This window comes from Pyrus communis, chromosome 5 (assembly GCF_963583255.1).
Source record: "Pyrus communis chromosome 5, drPyrComm1.1, whole genome shotgun sequence".
NCBI lineage: Eukaryota > Viridiplantae > Streptophyta > Magnoliopsida > Rosales > Rosaceae > Pyrus > Pyrus communis.
In genome coordinates this window covers 19,862,851-19,875,790 of record NC_084807.1, presented here as the reverse complement: position 1 = coordinate 19,875,790, position 12,940 = coordinate 19,862,851, and the positions used below count along the sequence as shown (strand labels likewise).

Below are 12,940 nucleotides of genomic sequence, written 5' to 3'. Positions count from 1 at the left end.
ACAAGTGTGATTGTTGAAGAAAGGGCCCAAAAAGTTTGAATATGGCCCTAAGTTTTGTGTGACTTCCCCTTGGGTGTTCAAAGTTGACTTCTGCGTTCTAAAGGGAATTCTAAGTGCCTAATTCAATACTTTGCTCACTATTGCTTAAAGAACGTTTGTTTTCCCTATCCTTTCATTGTTAGCCAACTCCCCAAGCCCCGTTACAACCTTTGACTTCTATCTTGATCGTTATGTGTTCAATAATGTGGAGTTTGGAATTGATATGAGCTTATGGAATCACTGGTTCTCGTTCTAAGTAGTAGCATTCCATTCATGAGATCATATTCATGTCATTGTCGTAAATCCAGAAAATGCTTTCTTTGATATAACATATGTGAGTGTTAGAATTCATATTTACATCAATCTTCTCACATATAACTAGTGTAGGGTGTGTAGTCAGAAAATCTGTGTGAAAAACGAGTGCATATCTTGTAAGGATTTGAGCAATTTCTCTAAAGGCATGTTACTACATTCAAATCATGGTTTTAAATGCTTAATTGTGAACTAGTATGTGGTGACTATGAGTAAGAATGTACTTAAGTGTAAAGATGGCTAAAATCTGTGGGAATAATGATTTTTAACATGTCATGTGCATTGGAAATCTGAGACGATTGTTGGAAGGTGTAGGTTGTGTTTTGTTCGTTTTGTTTTATTTTTGGTTTCTTTTGTTTTGTTTTGCTCGAGGACTAGCAAAAGCTAAGTGTGGGGGTATTTGATAGGAGCATATTCATGCGACTTAAATGGCTTGTTCTCGTGCATTTACGTTATGTTTCTTTAGTTATTTTAGTACTTTAAGCTATTTTCGTGTGTTTGTAGGTCCAAAGGGCTAAAGGAGCAAAAAGATGCATTTTGGAGACTTTTGGAGCACTTTTGGGCTTAGGATGGATAGCTTATGCTTGGAGCCAAAGTGTTGGACGAAATTGAAGACCTAATTGAAGACCAAAGTGTTGGAACCGTGTTCCCTTTAGTTTTAGGACATTTAAACCTTTCCTATATCCTTAGCCGTGCATAACATTCCAACATTCCACTCCTTCATTTCAGCCACACTCCCACATATCATTCACCACTTATCATTCACCACTTATCATTCACCACTTATCATATCATCCACTTATCATATCATTCACTTATCTTATCATCCACTTATCATATCATTCACTTATCTTATCATCCACTTATCTTATCATCCACTTATCATATCATTCACTTATCTTATCATTCACTTATCATATCATTCACTTATCATATCATACACTTATCATAACCATACACTTATCACTTATCACAACAACAACCTTGCACATGCACATTCATCCACATGCACCCATAATCATTCACTCATCTTTAATCCACATGCATCTTCCATAAATCAAATCAGCCACATCCACATGCACTTATTCCACTTCATCATTACACCACATTCTCTCTCTTTAATCCACATGCATTCATCATCATTCACTCTAGTTTTAATTCCACATGCATTTCCACCCACATACAACCATAATCATTCATACCTATCAGCCACATGCATTCACTCTTCATAAATCAGCCACATGCATTCAATCATTCACTCCACACTCATTGCACATGCATTCCCTTTCATTTCTGTCAAAGCACATGCATTCCCACCCTTTAATCACATGCATAAATCAGCCACATGCATCTCCCATCACCATTTCAGATTTCCACCAAGTTCCTAGCTGTCATGTTCCCTCTCTTTCTCCCTATAAATACCATACACACTTCACACAACATTCATTCATTCTCATTCACTCTTCCATATTCCAGAAATTCGTCAAAACCTCTCCACACCCTTGCAGCAGCCACCAAAACACTTTTCTCCTCCATTGCAGCCACTCCAACCACTCCCCATCCATTCATACACAAAACCTATCATTCTACATCATCCATAATCCCCAAAACTCACCTTAGACCTTGTGCTACAACGAAGAGGAAGAGAAGAGTGCCTAAACGTTCATACAATTCAAGTTTGAGTTGTTGGAATGTTTAGGTGTTTCTTTGATTTCAATGTTTAAATTCAATTCTCTTTGTTTTGTACGTATGAGGAATGGAAGAGAAGAGTGCCTAAACGTTCATACAATTCAAGTTTGAGTTGTTGGAATGTTTAGGTGTTTCTTTGATTTCAAAGTTATGAGGAACTAAACCCCCCTTTGGCTAGGGGGGGATTCGAAATATATGTTTATGCTTGCATTTTGATTTGATTACTTCTAATTGCGTTTCATAAGTTGTGTATTCAATTTGTTTAACTGTTTGATTGATAACTTATTTATGTATGTTTATTGAGAGTGCACGCTTAATTTTCATGCATGAATATGACGCTAGAATATAAGTGAGTTTCACCTAATAGTTATGAACTTATATTCACAAGTAGTGGAGGTAGCTTATAAACAATCGCGTTAAATAAATTCTTGGCATAAGTTTCATGCAATCATAGTAACGAATGCCTCGTCAATACTTATAATCTTCATAGAGCGTAATGATTCTTGCTTGTATCTCTATTATGCAATCATGTAGGGGACTTGTGTTTTGGGTTGTCGTATGCAATCATCCAATTCAATAACGTTATGAAGATTTGAAAGTTAATTTAAGCGGATCTAATTAACTTGGGGTGTTGAGAATTCATGGTTTATTGAAATGCAATTGGAAATCGTTTTATTATGCAAGTATAACATATGTGGAGATGAACCCCTTGGCTAGCATCCATTCATTTTCTATCACAAATTCATATTTACATTCTGTCTAGTTTATTAACTTGTTTCGTTATTTTAATTTCGTCCAAAACTCAATCCCCCTTTACTTTATTGTCTAATTTAGTTAGAAAGTGTCTTAGTTTGTGTTTATAAGAGTTTTGATTCATTTTGTTACACAAATTCGTCCAAATTTGTGTTTGTGCTCAAATCTGCCCAGAAAGTGGTTTTTAGGCAGATTTGAGTGTGTTTGTGTTGTTTGAGTCTTTTGGTTTGTTTTAGTGTTTTAAAGTTTAGTTTTGCAATATTTGAGTCTAGTATAGTATTTTATTTTGTGTTTTTACGTTTTTGAGTCAAATCCAAGTGATTAACAATCCCTCCTAATCCCCAGTCCAGAACGATCCCTACTTATACATATACTACAATTTGACGAAAAGAGGGTTTAATTTGTGTGCGTATAATTCTCGCATCAGGGGACTTCGAGATCTTTTCTTCTCAGAGCAAATAATCACATGTTCGACATGTTAAGCCAGTTTATACATATCTTGGAAATTTGTCCCCAAGAATTTCTTTTTATATTCCACATCCAAGTCGTTTAAGGCAAGCCTAACGAACTCAACTTCAAGGAAAGATACTTGGCACCATTTTCTGGCCGACTTAAACCTCGTGAGATATTGGCGACTCATCAGAGGCTTGAGCCATCTTGGCCAAGAAAGATACTGACACGTCTATCCCTGGTTGATAGAATTGCTTATGAAGTTTCTTGACTAGTTCCTCCTAGCTTTGGATGGAGTTAGGTGGGAGGTTGATATACCATGCGAATGTTGAGCTAGTTAACAAGAAATTGAATAGTCGTAGCTTATGGAAATCACTGTTGACGTCCCCACATTGAGCAGTGAATCGAGCCACATGTTTCAATGAAGATAAGGACGATTCTCCAGCAAAAAGGTGGAAGTTTGGGATCTTGAATCCCTTGGGGTACTCGAAGCTTTTTACAAAGGCAGGATATGGGTGACTGAATTTAGGAAACTTTGGCTCCTTTTCAAGGCCGAATCAATCATTCTCTGTTCTTCGATCATATCAATAAATGTCGTTTCTGCTCTTGGGTCAAATTCATCCGATCTAATGGTTGATCCACAATTTTTCTCTAAGTTAATCATTTTGAGTCGATCATATCCTATCTCGGCTTGTATCGTTGACAGGGGTTGTTCTTAAATGGAGGCTGCCTGGAACGATCGATGGATCCATCTTCGTGGGCTTTATTAACCGGTACTTCGAGCAACCTGTTGTGTATAGCGCTATTATCACGCATCTCTTTGAGTATGCTTTTTACCTTTTAACTGAACATTTGCTTAAACTGCTGGGAGTCGTCGAAGAAACGATCTTGTTGGTGGATCAGAAGCCTCACCACTGTCCTCGTCACAATCCTCCATTAATCCTTCAACAAAAGTGCCTTCTGTCGTTTTGGCGGGGATTTCTGTATCACGAGTCTAACCATCGAGATTAACTATTTTTTCTCAGCGTGTTGCACTTGTAGCTTCAGGTGTCACTGCAGCAAAAGGATTTTGTGCCTGTGGCAAGCCATCTTGTCCTGGGTTTCGGACTGGAAGATTAGTCATCGACTTTCCCATGATTATTTTCTTTTTTACTGAACGTGTCTCAATGGTCATAAACTTCGTAGCTTTAGCACTATGTCTCACTGGGCGTGCCAAAAATGTTGACCCTAAAAACTACCAAGCCTGCTTGGCGTGCAGGCCGAGTAACTAATAAGCAAACTACGTCCTTCGGTTATGTGCGGGGCGTGCTAACTAGACGGCCAAGCTCGGCAAGGGAGTAAAATATGATGATGTCGTGTTGAGCACGTTGTTGACTTCTTGATCTTGTGACAGTGGTCGAGGAAGGAACACGTCTCGACTTTCGAGTTCTAGAGCCTGAAGATAAGGCTGCTAGTTAGCACGTTGTTCACAAATCGTTGGAGCCGGGTTCAGTCACGGTGATTATATTCATGAGAGTATAAGCATGCCGAATTGGCACCAGACTATATGGACACAAATACTCGAAAAAGATGTATGTCTTGATGGTAAATGTGGTTGGGCTGTCGGAATGCCGAACTCTAAAGTGTACATATAAATATCCAATCATTAAACAACTTAGCGTTCAATGTGCCAAGCCTAATAACCTATAACACCTCACTTCGCCGAGAAGGCTGATAAGATGACCTTTACCAACAGGGACTCGAAAATCCTTGTCGACCGAGACTTGGATAAATAACTAGTTAGTCTCAAATCAGTGCTGTTTATCCAAACTGAAGGTGCTCCTTGATTGGTTGATTCTATGGCTCCAGTACTGTTTATCCAAACTGAAGATGTCGCCGATTGCCTTCACAGTGTTATTTATCCAAACTAAAGATGTGTTGGCGAGAAGAAAGGGGAGAGGATAAAATCTCAAAGGTTGTCGAGAAGCTTTGCGCAGGGCAATTTGTGTGTTGAATTGGAGGGGGTTTGAATAATGCACTTCCTTCTCTAGTTATAATAGGAAATCCCCTCATGGCCGAACTAGAAATGGACTAGGATTAGAACTTCTCAACCCAATCCAATCAGGTTTCGGCCAATCCTAATCTCTATAGGACTTAACTAAGCTCTTTAACAAATCAGATTCATCCCCTAATTCTCAGCAACCTTAGCCTCAAGACTCCTTGTTACACTGGGATTCGACAAACTCACCCTTATCCAAACGAAACCTCTTCATAATAGGATTCGGCCGACTTTGACTAGATGGCCCATAACAAAATTCTAGATGAATGCTATTAAGCCGAGAATGACTCTAAACTCAGCCCAAAATAATATTTTAGGCCCAAACAAAGCTCCATTAGGCTTTTAATGGAGAAGAGCATGTACGTGTGACAGAGGTGATAGAAAGAGAAAGACGATGGGAAATATCCATCAGTATCTGATTTGATTGTACAATTAGCATAACAATTAAAATGTAGGATTGAAAACTATTTACTGATAACTATCATGCTATACGGACGGGTGATTGAATAATGTTTTAAAATTGTAGTGAACATTTAGGGATTTAGGGTTTAAAGAATTATTGGGTGAAAAATCTCCTTCAGCAGGAAGAAAATTAAGAACTAAAAAGTAGAGAAAAAAAAATTAAAAGAGGAAACTTGTGAGTCCAAAAATTTAAAGGAAGAGAAATTGATGCCATTGCATCAACCCAAACTGCTACACCAACAGAAAGGAAACAAAAAAATAAAAAAATAAAAAACTGAACAGCACTTTTAGATCCAGGTCCGAAAAACATAGAGTGTTTTTAGAAGTGATGCTAGTTAATTAATATATATTTTTTATTTCTTTTATACTCATTTTATATTTTTTTAAATATTAAAATCAATTAAAATCGTCCAATATTATATATTTTCCAACGCCAAAAAATCTAATTAATATCTTATAACAAAAAAACTAACATACTAATGTAAATCTATATGCACATTCTACCCTAACTCAAGTAACAAATATATGAATCTATATTATACCTATAAGTGAGATATTAAACCTAACTAAAAAATAGAAAAGAACATAACATACCTACAAGCAAGACACATTAATCTATGACATTTTGATTATATAAAAGAAGGGGAAACTTGATATAAGTCCAATTTTTTAGCCAATAATAGGAATCGTCCAGTTTATAAAAATAAGTCCAATTGCTTAAATTTAATTATTTTATTATCAATAATTATCTCTTCAATGATAAGATTTATTATAAAAATCAAATTTCTTCCTAATATCTCTTTGATTTTTTCTTTTTATTTATTTATTTTGTTATTTCATGTTCTTCCTCCTGCATTAAACCGCATTTATAGATTTTATTTTCGATTTTGATAATCAACCTATATCACGGGTTAATTGTATTTATCTACCTATATGACAGATTCTTTTTTATAATCAACATGTCACAGATTAATGTATCTTGCTTGTAGGTATATTATGTTTTTTTTACCTTTTAGTTTGGTTTCATATCTCACTTATACATTCATATATTCGTTACTTGAATTAGGGTAGAATATGCAGATAAACATGTGGCAGATCTCTAGAGGAGAATAACGGTTATTTTGGGTTCAAGGGTGAGCAAAAGCGAACTCGGGTACTAAATCATATCAGTTCGAATAAATCCATGACTACTTTGTAAATCCAATTATGTGAAACAATATGAACTCGTGTAAATTCAATTCATAAGTAGTAAAACTTTTAAGATATATGAGCAATTTTATCGCAACCAACGTTTGCTTTCCAACTTTATTGGTTGTCATCTTGGGACATATGACACCCATTTATATATTTAGACTCATATCTGCATAGCAAGGATGGCATGTTTTCATGTACATGTACATCTATAATATATTTGGAATTGTTAGTAGAATTATCAAAGAGACGAGCCATAAAGCCTACTTCTAACAACATCGATATTGTCCCCAACTTGGTAATTACCACCTGCACAATCCATCAGGTGTAGGGTTTTATCACAAAAGACCTCAGTATTAGTTTAGAGTGGGGTTAGAATATTTAAACTATTATTTATCTTTTTACTACGGGCGATGTGGGATTCAACAAGCCCCCTCACGTGGGACCTAATTAGTAGGTTATATGTGGGAGATTCACACATCAGCAACCATACGGAGCCAAGGGGACTAACCCGATACGTGGGGCCAAGGGACCCACTATCATCGAGAAGGGCAAAGGGGACCCACCCATCACGTGGCATTACAGTACCGGTCCGCTCCCTGGCTCTGATACCATGTAGAATTATTAGAGAGACGGGTCATACGGCCCACTTCCAACAACACCGATATTGTCCTCAACTTGATAATTACCACTTACACAATCCGTCAGGTGTGAGGTTTTATCACAAAAACTCTCAGTATTAATTAGAGTAGGGTTAGAATATTTAAACTATTACTTATTTTTTTACTACGGCCAATGTGGGATTCAACATTGTCTATTAGCAATAACTTAGCACATTTGTTATTAGATAATATATTAATATGTAAGTATATATACCAGAGTGGATGTTTTGATTAATTATCATGCATGTGTACCTGTAAGCTCAAATAATATGGGAGGAATATATCAATAGTGGCCGAAAGAGAGTACGTACATGCATTACAAACAAGAAAAACTGGAAAAAAACAAACAGAGCAGGTGTATGTTAATACGAAAAACTGGAAATAAAGAAATAGAGCAGGTGCAGAAATTAACTACATATGACTGATACGTACAGAATATTGTCCTTACGATTAAATATACCAACATGTTTTATTCGGTCATTTGTTTGATGATTGCATTATCTTCGAAGATCTTAAAAGTCCCATGGGTAAATCGTGAACGTACAGCGATCCCACCAATCGCTCTACCGATGTTCTTTAAGTCTCATTAATGCATTACCTCCTAACAGTAAAATACAAATGAAATGTTTCTGTAGTTGGTTAGTTCGTACTTGATCTCTACTTAATTATATTTAGTTGAGAGCTTGAACTATGAATCTAGCTTGAAAATTTGATATTCAAGCTCAAATTGAAGTAACAGTTTAACTAGTTTAAGTATGAGCTGTTACTGTATATCTCAACTCTCAAGGCTCTCATACCTGTGCTATCATGATTGAGTAAATGGAGAAACAAACAAGTGGGTTGTGCTTAGACACGTCGATAGTCTATAATGATATACTGTTAAAATGATCATCCAACTCAAAACTAATTGTTCGTAAATAAAGAGACTCAACACTTCTATTCTCTAACATGGATAGAGGCAATAAATAACATTACATAATTATAGCACATGCTCACTGATTTAACCAACTAATTAGAAGCCAGCTAACAAACAAATAACAACCTAAGTTATAGCACATGGCATAGTTGACGCAAGTAATTTTTCAAAAACTTTAATCGAAGTACTTCTTTCTTAGTTTCTTATTTTTCGCAATAGCTAAAAGGGGTGTGCTATCCACACACCCCTTTTTACTTCTCACACACCTTTTGTTAATTTATATCCGTTGATCTTCTTCAATTCATCCGATCCGACGGCCGAAAACTAAAAAGGTGTGGAAGAAGTAAAAAGGGGTGTGTGGATATCATATCCCTAGCTAAAATTAGAGGTAAGAACATCAGAGATATTTGAAGCAAGATTGAAAAGGAAAGACTGGAATTCAATAAAAAAAAAAAAAGTTATGTTATATGCACACTAGGTTTGGGAAAGAGACGGGCGCATAGTATAGTTAATTTTTTGTTTTCTTTATTAATTGTTATATTAATATATAATTAGTTTGGCACTTAATACTATAATTTGGCAGTATTCTCTTTACTTAAGTAGGCTTGGCAAATTCTGACACGATCCGTTAACTCGACACGAAACGATACAAAATTAACAGGTTATCGGGTCAATACAATAACTAATTGGGTCATTATTGGGTAACCCGATAAGCACCTGTTAAGATAACTTGTTGGCTCGGGTATACATGCATGTAGGTAACATGATACACGATTAGCAAAACATTAATTTAATAATTTTATACTTCTTAAAATTTCTATAATATATATATATATATATTAAATTAAATTTAGAAAATTTGGAAAATCAGGTAATATATTTTTATATGGTATTGTACTATTGTTTTATTTCTTTTCATAATTATTATGGTAAACTTCTCATAATTTGAATGATTTATAATGTTTGGTTTTTCTATACTTAGTTTATGCGGAGAAGAGTTCTGATGTGGAAAACCTTACAGAAAACAATATCAACATAACTCTTGAAGACAATAGATCAAACCAAAGTTCCAATACAATTTTCCCATGATGATCAATGAAAATTGAAGGTTTTTGTAAAAAGGAATAACATGCAAGCTTTGAATTTCATTAGCAAGGTTTGTACTTCTGAGAAAAGCTTCATAACTTTGAAAAGAAAAACTCCTTCATTTTGCATATCCATACACATTTGATATTTTGTAGTAGACTACTAGTGTATTAGTGCTTTTTTATTACGCTTTTATTTTGAAGTGTAGATGTAGCATTTAACAACAAATGTGTTTTTATGTTTTGAAGTAATATTTATGTGGCAATGTGGTATGTGCAAATTTAAGAAAAAAAATATTTTCGTAACGGGTCGGGTCATTTTACATGTTGGGTAAAGTAACCCGACCTGTTAAGGATCCGTTAAGAGAACGGGTATGACACAACACGATCCGTTAAAATAACAGATGTTACACGAAACACGGCAAACATGACCCGTTTGCGAGGCCTACTTATAAGTGAGGATTTTTTATTCGAATCTCAAAAATAATGAGTTTGCAACCAATTTATTTTTCACCCCTTCGTGTATATATATTTAATAACAATAACAACTTTGAACCCCTTTTAATACGGGTCACGGTCGCACTTCCCACCCTTACTCAAGAGCAGCCATGCACAGTAGCTTTGAGCTAAGGGTTTGCCTCGTGAATTCATACAATATATGAGATTTAGAAATGAAGGGGCTTTCTCTAGAAGCTCGGCTTATGTAGTTTCTTCATGTCACATTTTTATCTTTCTCATCAAACGGGCCGTGAATGAGAAATCCCTATGTACATACCCCATTATCTGTTTTTCTGTCGCGGTGGTTGCGCAGAGAGAGAGAGAGAGAGAGAGAGAGAGAGAGAGAATGGTCCATGGTTGTTTTAAGAGGTGGTTTTTGAGGAGATTTTAAGGTCCAGGGTCTCAGTTGTGGATGTGAGCTTGCGCCTTCCAGTACTAGCTAGTTTCCCACACTGTCCAATCTGTGGGCCCCTTGTCGATACCCAAATCCATGGACCCCACGTCCTTCCACTTTTATGTAATGTAAGGTAGGTGGCTCTTCTCACAACATAATGAAAACAGAAGCTTGAATTTTTTTTCATGTGTATACTCCCCCTCCTCGTCCAACAACGTATATATATAGTCCTTCCCCACATAATTCTTTGCGTGCACCAACTTATACTATTACCTCCTCTCTCTCTCTCTCGTCCTTCTTCTGTACTACTCCATCTCATTGTTTTAACTACCTCATATTCTTTTAGATTCTTCAGAAGAACTCAGAGAAACGTTTAATACTTGTTAATCAAAATGGCGCCTGAAAACATGAGTATATCTGTAAATGGGCAATCTCAAGTCCCTCCTGGATTCAGATTTCATCCAACCGAAGAGGAACTCTTGCAGTACTACTTGAAGAAGAAGGTTTCAAATCAGAGGATTGATCTCGATGTCATTCGTGATGTCGATCTCAATAAGCTTGAGCCATGGGATATACAAGGTAGGTACATACATATTTAAAGCGCATATCTGGAACAAACTAGGTATTCGTGTGAACCGAAGTTTTCATCCGAGTAATTGAATTTTTGCAGAGAAATGTAAGATAGGAACTACACCACAGAATGATTGGTACTTCTTCAGCCATAAGGACAAGAAGTACCCGACTGGAACACGAACAAATCGTGCAACTGTTGCCGGATTCTGGAAGGCAACCGGCCGTGATAAAGTGATATGCAGCAACTGCAGGCGTATCGGTATGCGGAAGACTCTGGTGTTCTACAAAGGCCGCGCTCCCCATGGCCAAAAGTCTGATTGGATCATGCATGAATATAGACTCGACGACAATAATACTAGCAATTGCAATATCACTAATGTAAGCCATTTTGAGTACCCTATAATATAACATCATTCTTAATGGCAAATGATTTTTCACATACCCATTTTTCTCTCCATGGACAGTCCTATCTATTTTTGACCTTTTGATCGAGTAAAACAAAGGAGCATCAAGGAACAGTTTTAAACAGGAATGTGCAAAAGAGAAAACATGATGTGCAAAAATCCTTTTTTTTCTTAATTACGTTCTATATCTAAGAAATTTTTCTAGACCACTACAAGTGATGGAATCTGTGGTTCAAAAACTGGCAATATAATATCTATCAGACAATAAAAGATGCTTATGTATATATGTTTAATTCATATCAGGTGTCTACAGTTATGGGAGAGGCGGCACAAGATGAGGGATGGGTGGTTTGCCGAATCTTCAAGAAGAAAAACCTCCACAAAAGTTTTAGCAGCCCAATCTTGAGTAGTACTACTTCATCCATCATAACAGAAACAAGAAGTGGCCAATCACTGTTTGATTCGTGTCCCGACGGAGCTTTGGAGCAAATACTTCAACACATGGAAAGGACATGCAAGGAAGAAGAGAATGAAGCCTACATTAACAATATTAGCACAAGATTTAACCTCCAACCAATCAACACTGGCATTAGTAATACTAGCAATCACAATGGCTTCCATGAGAGGTTCTCGAAACGTCCAACCCTAGAAAGCCCAAACTCCACAAGCAGCCAGGATTGTTACCAACCAAACATTCATGAGGAGATGATGGTCACAGAGAAGAATAATAACCAGGTGAGTCCCTTCACTGATAATCATCAAAACATAGATTATGATGCACACCACATGGACTCAGGACTCACCAGCTGGGCAGCGCTAGACCACCTTGTAGCTTCACAGCTCAATGGACAAACCGAAGCCTCTAGTCAATTAGCTTGTTTCAGCACTGACCCCCACGACACTATTGTTTATGACAACAATCATGATCATGAACTCCAATTACCAAATACCCTACGAGGATCATTGTCTTCATCCAACAAATCCTACCATGCCACTCACCATTACAACAACAGCGAAATCGACCTGTGGAATTTCGATCGACAATCAGCATCGTTGTCATCCTCCGACACGCTGTGCCTCGTGTCGAACGGTCCTATATAACGGACCAACCCAATATCATGTAATTTCATATAAGAATGTTATTTACTCCGTCCAAGTCAGAGAAATATATAACTGCAAGCACAGTAGTATAAACATATGTATGTTAGATAAATAAAGTTTGTTCTGGACTTTTAAATGGGGTGGCACTGTCAAAGTACCATTATCTTCACTTAATTACAATGTCTACTATTAGTTTTTCACTGTTCATGTCTAGAATCATATATATATATATGGCAATGGGTGGTGACTGTGAGTGGAGTACTACAGCTAGTCTTAGTACTGATTATTATCTTTTCCGAATGCAATAATAATTCTAAAAAAATCTCCTAAGATGATATTCAAGTTGGTGATGGACCATATAATCATCTTGATC

At 36.5% G+C, this 12,940-nt stretch overlaps 1 protein-coding gene across 1 annotated transcript; it reads left to right on the top strand.

Moving 5' to 3' along the window:
- The first annotated feature begins 10,881 nt into the window (after positions 1-10,881).
- LOC137733198 (NAC domain-containing protein 43-like) lies at positions 10,882-12,567 on the top strand. Its single transcript, XM_068472357.1, has 3 exons — positions 10,882-11,068; positions 11,160-11,440; positions 11,770-12,567. Exons 1-3 carry the CDS (start codon positions 10,882-10,884, stop codon positions 12,565-12,567), a joined length of 1,266 nt encoding a protein of 421 aa, XP_068328458.1.
- Positions 12,568-12,940: the final 373 nt, after the last annotated feature.

Bases quoted from the DNA above. Each gene is read 5' to 3' on its own strand.
- LOC137733198 (XM_068472357.1), top strand. From the start codon at position 10,882: ATGGCGCCTGAAAACATGAGTATATCTGTAAATGGGCAATCTCAAGTC. The intron at 11,069-11,159 runs GTAGGTACATAC...GAATTTTTGCAG, and splicing joins TGAGCCATGGGATATACAAG to AGAAATGTAAGATAGGAACT. The intron at 11,441-11,769 runs GTAAGCCATTTT...AATTCATATCAG, and splicing joins GCAATTGCAATATCACTAAT to GTGTCTACAGTTATGGGAGA.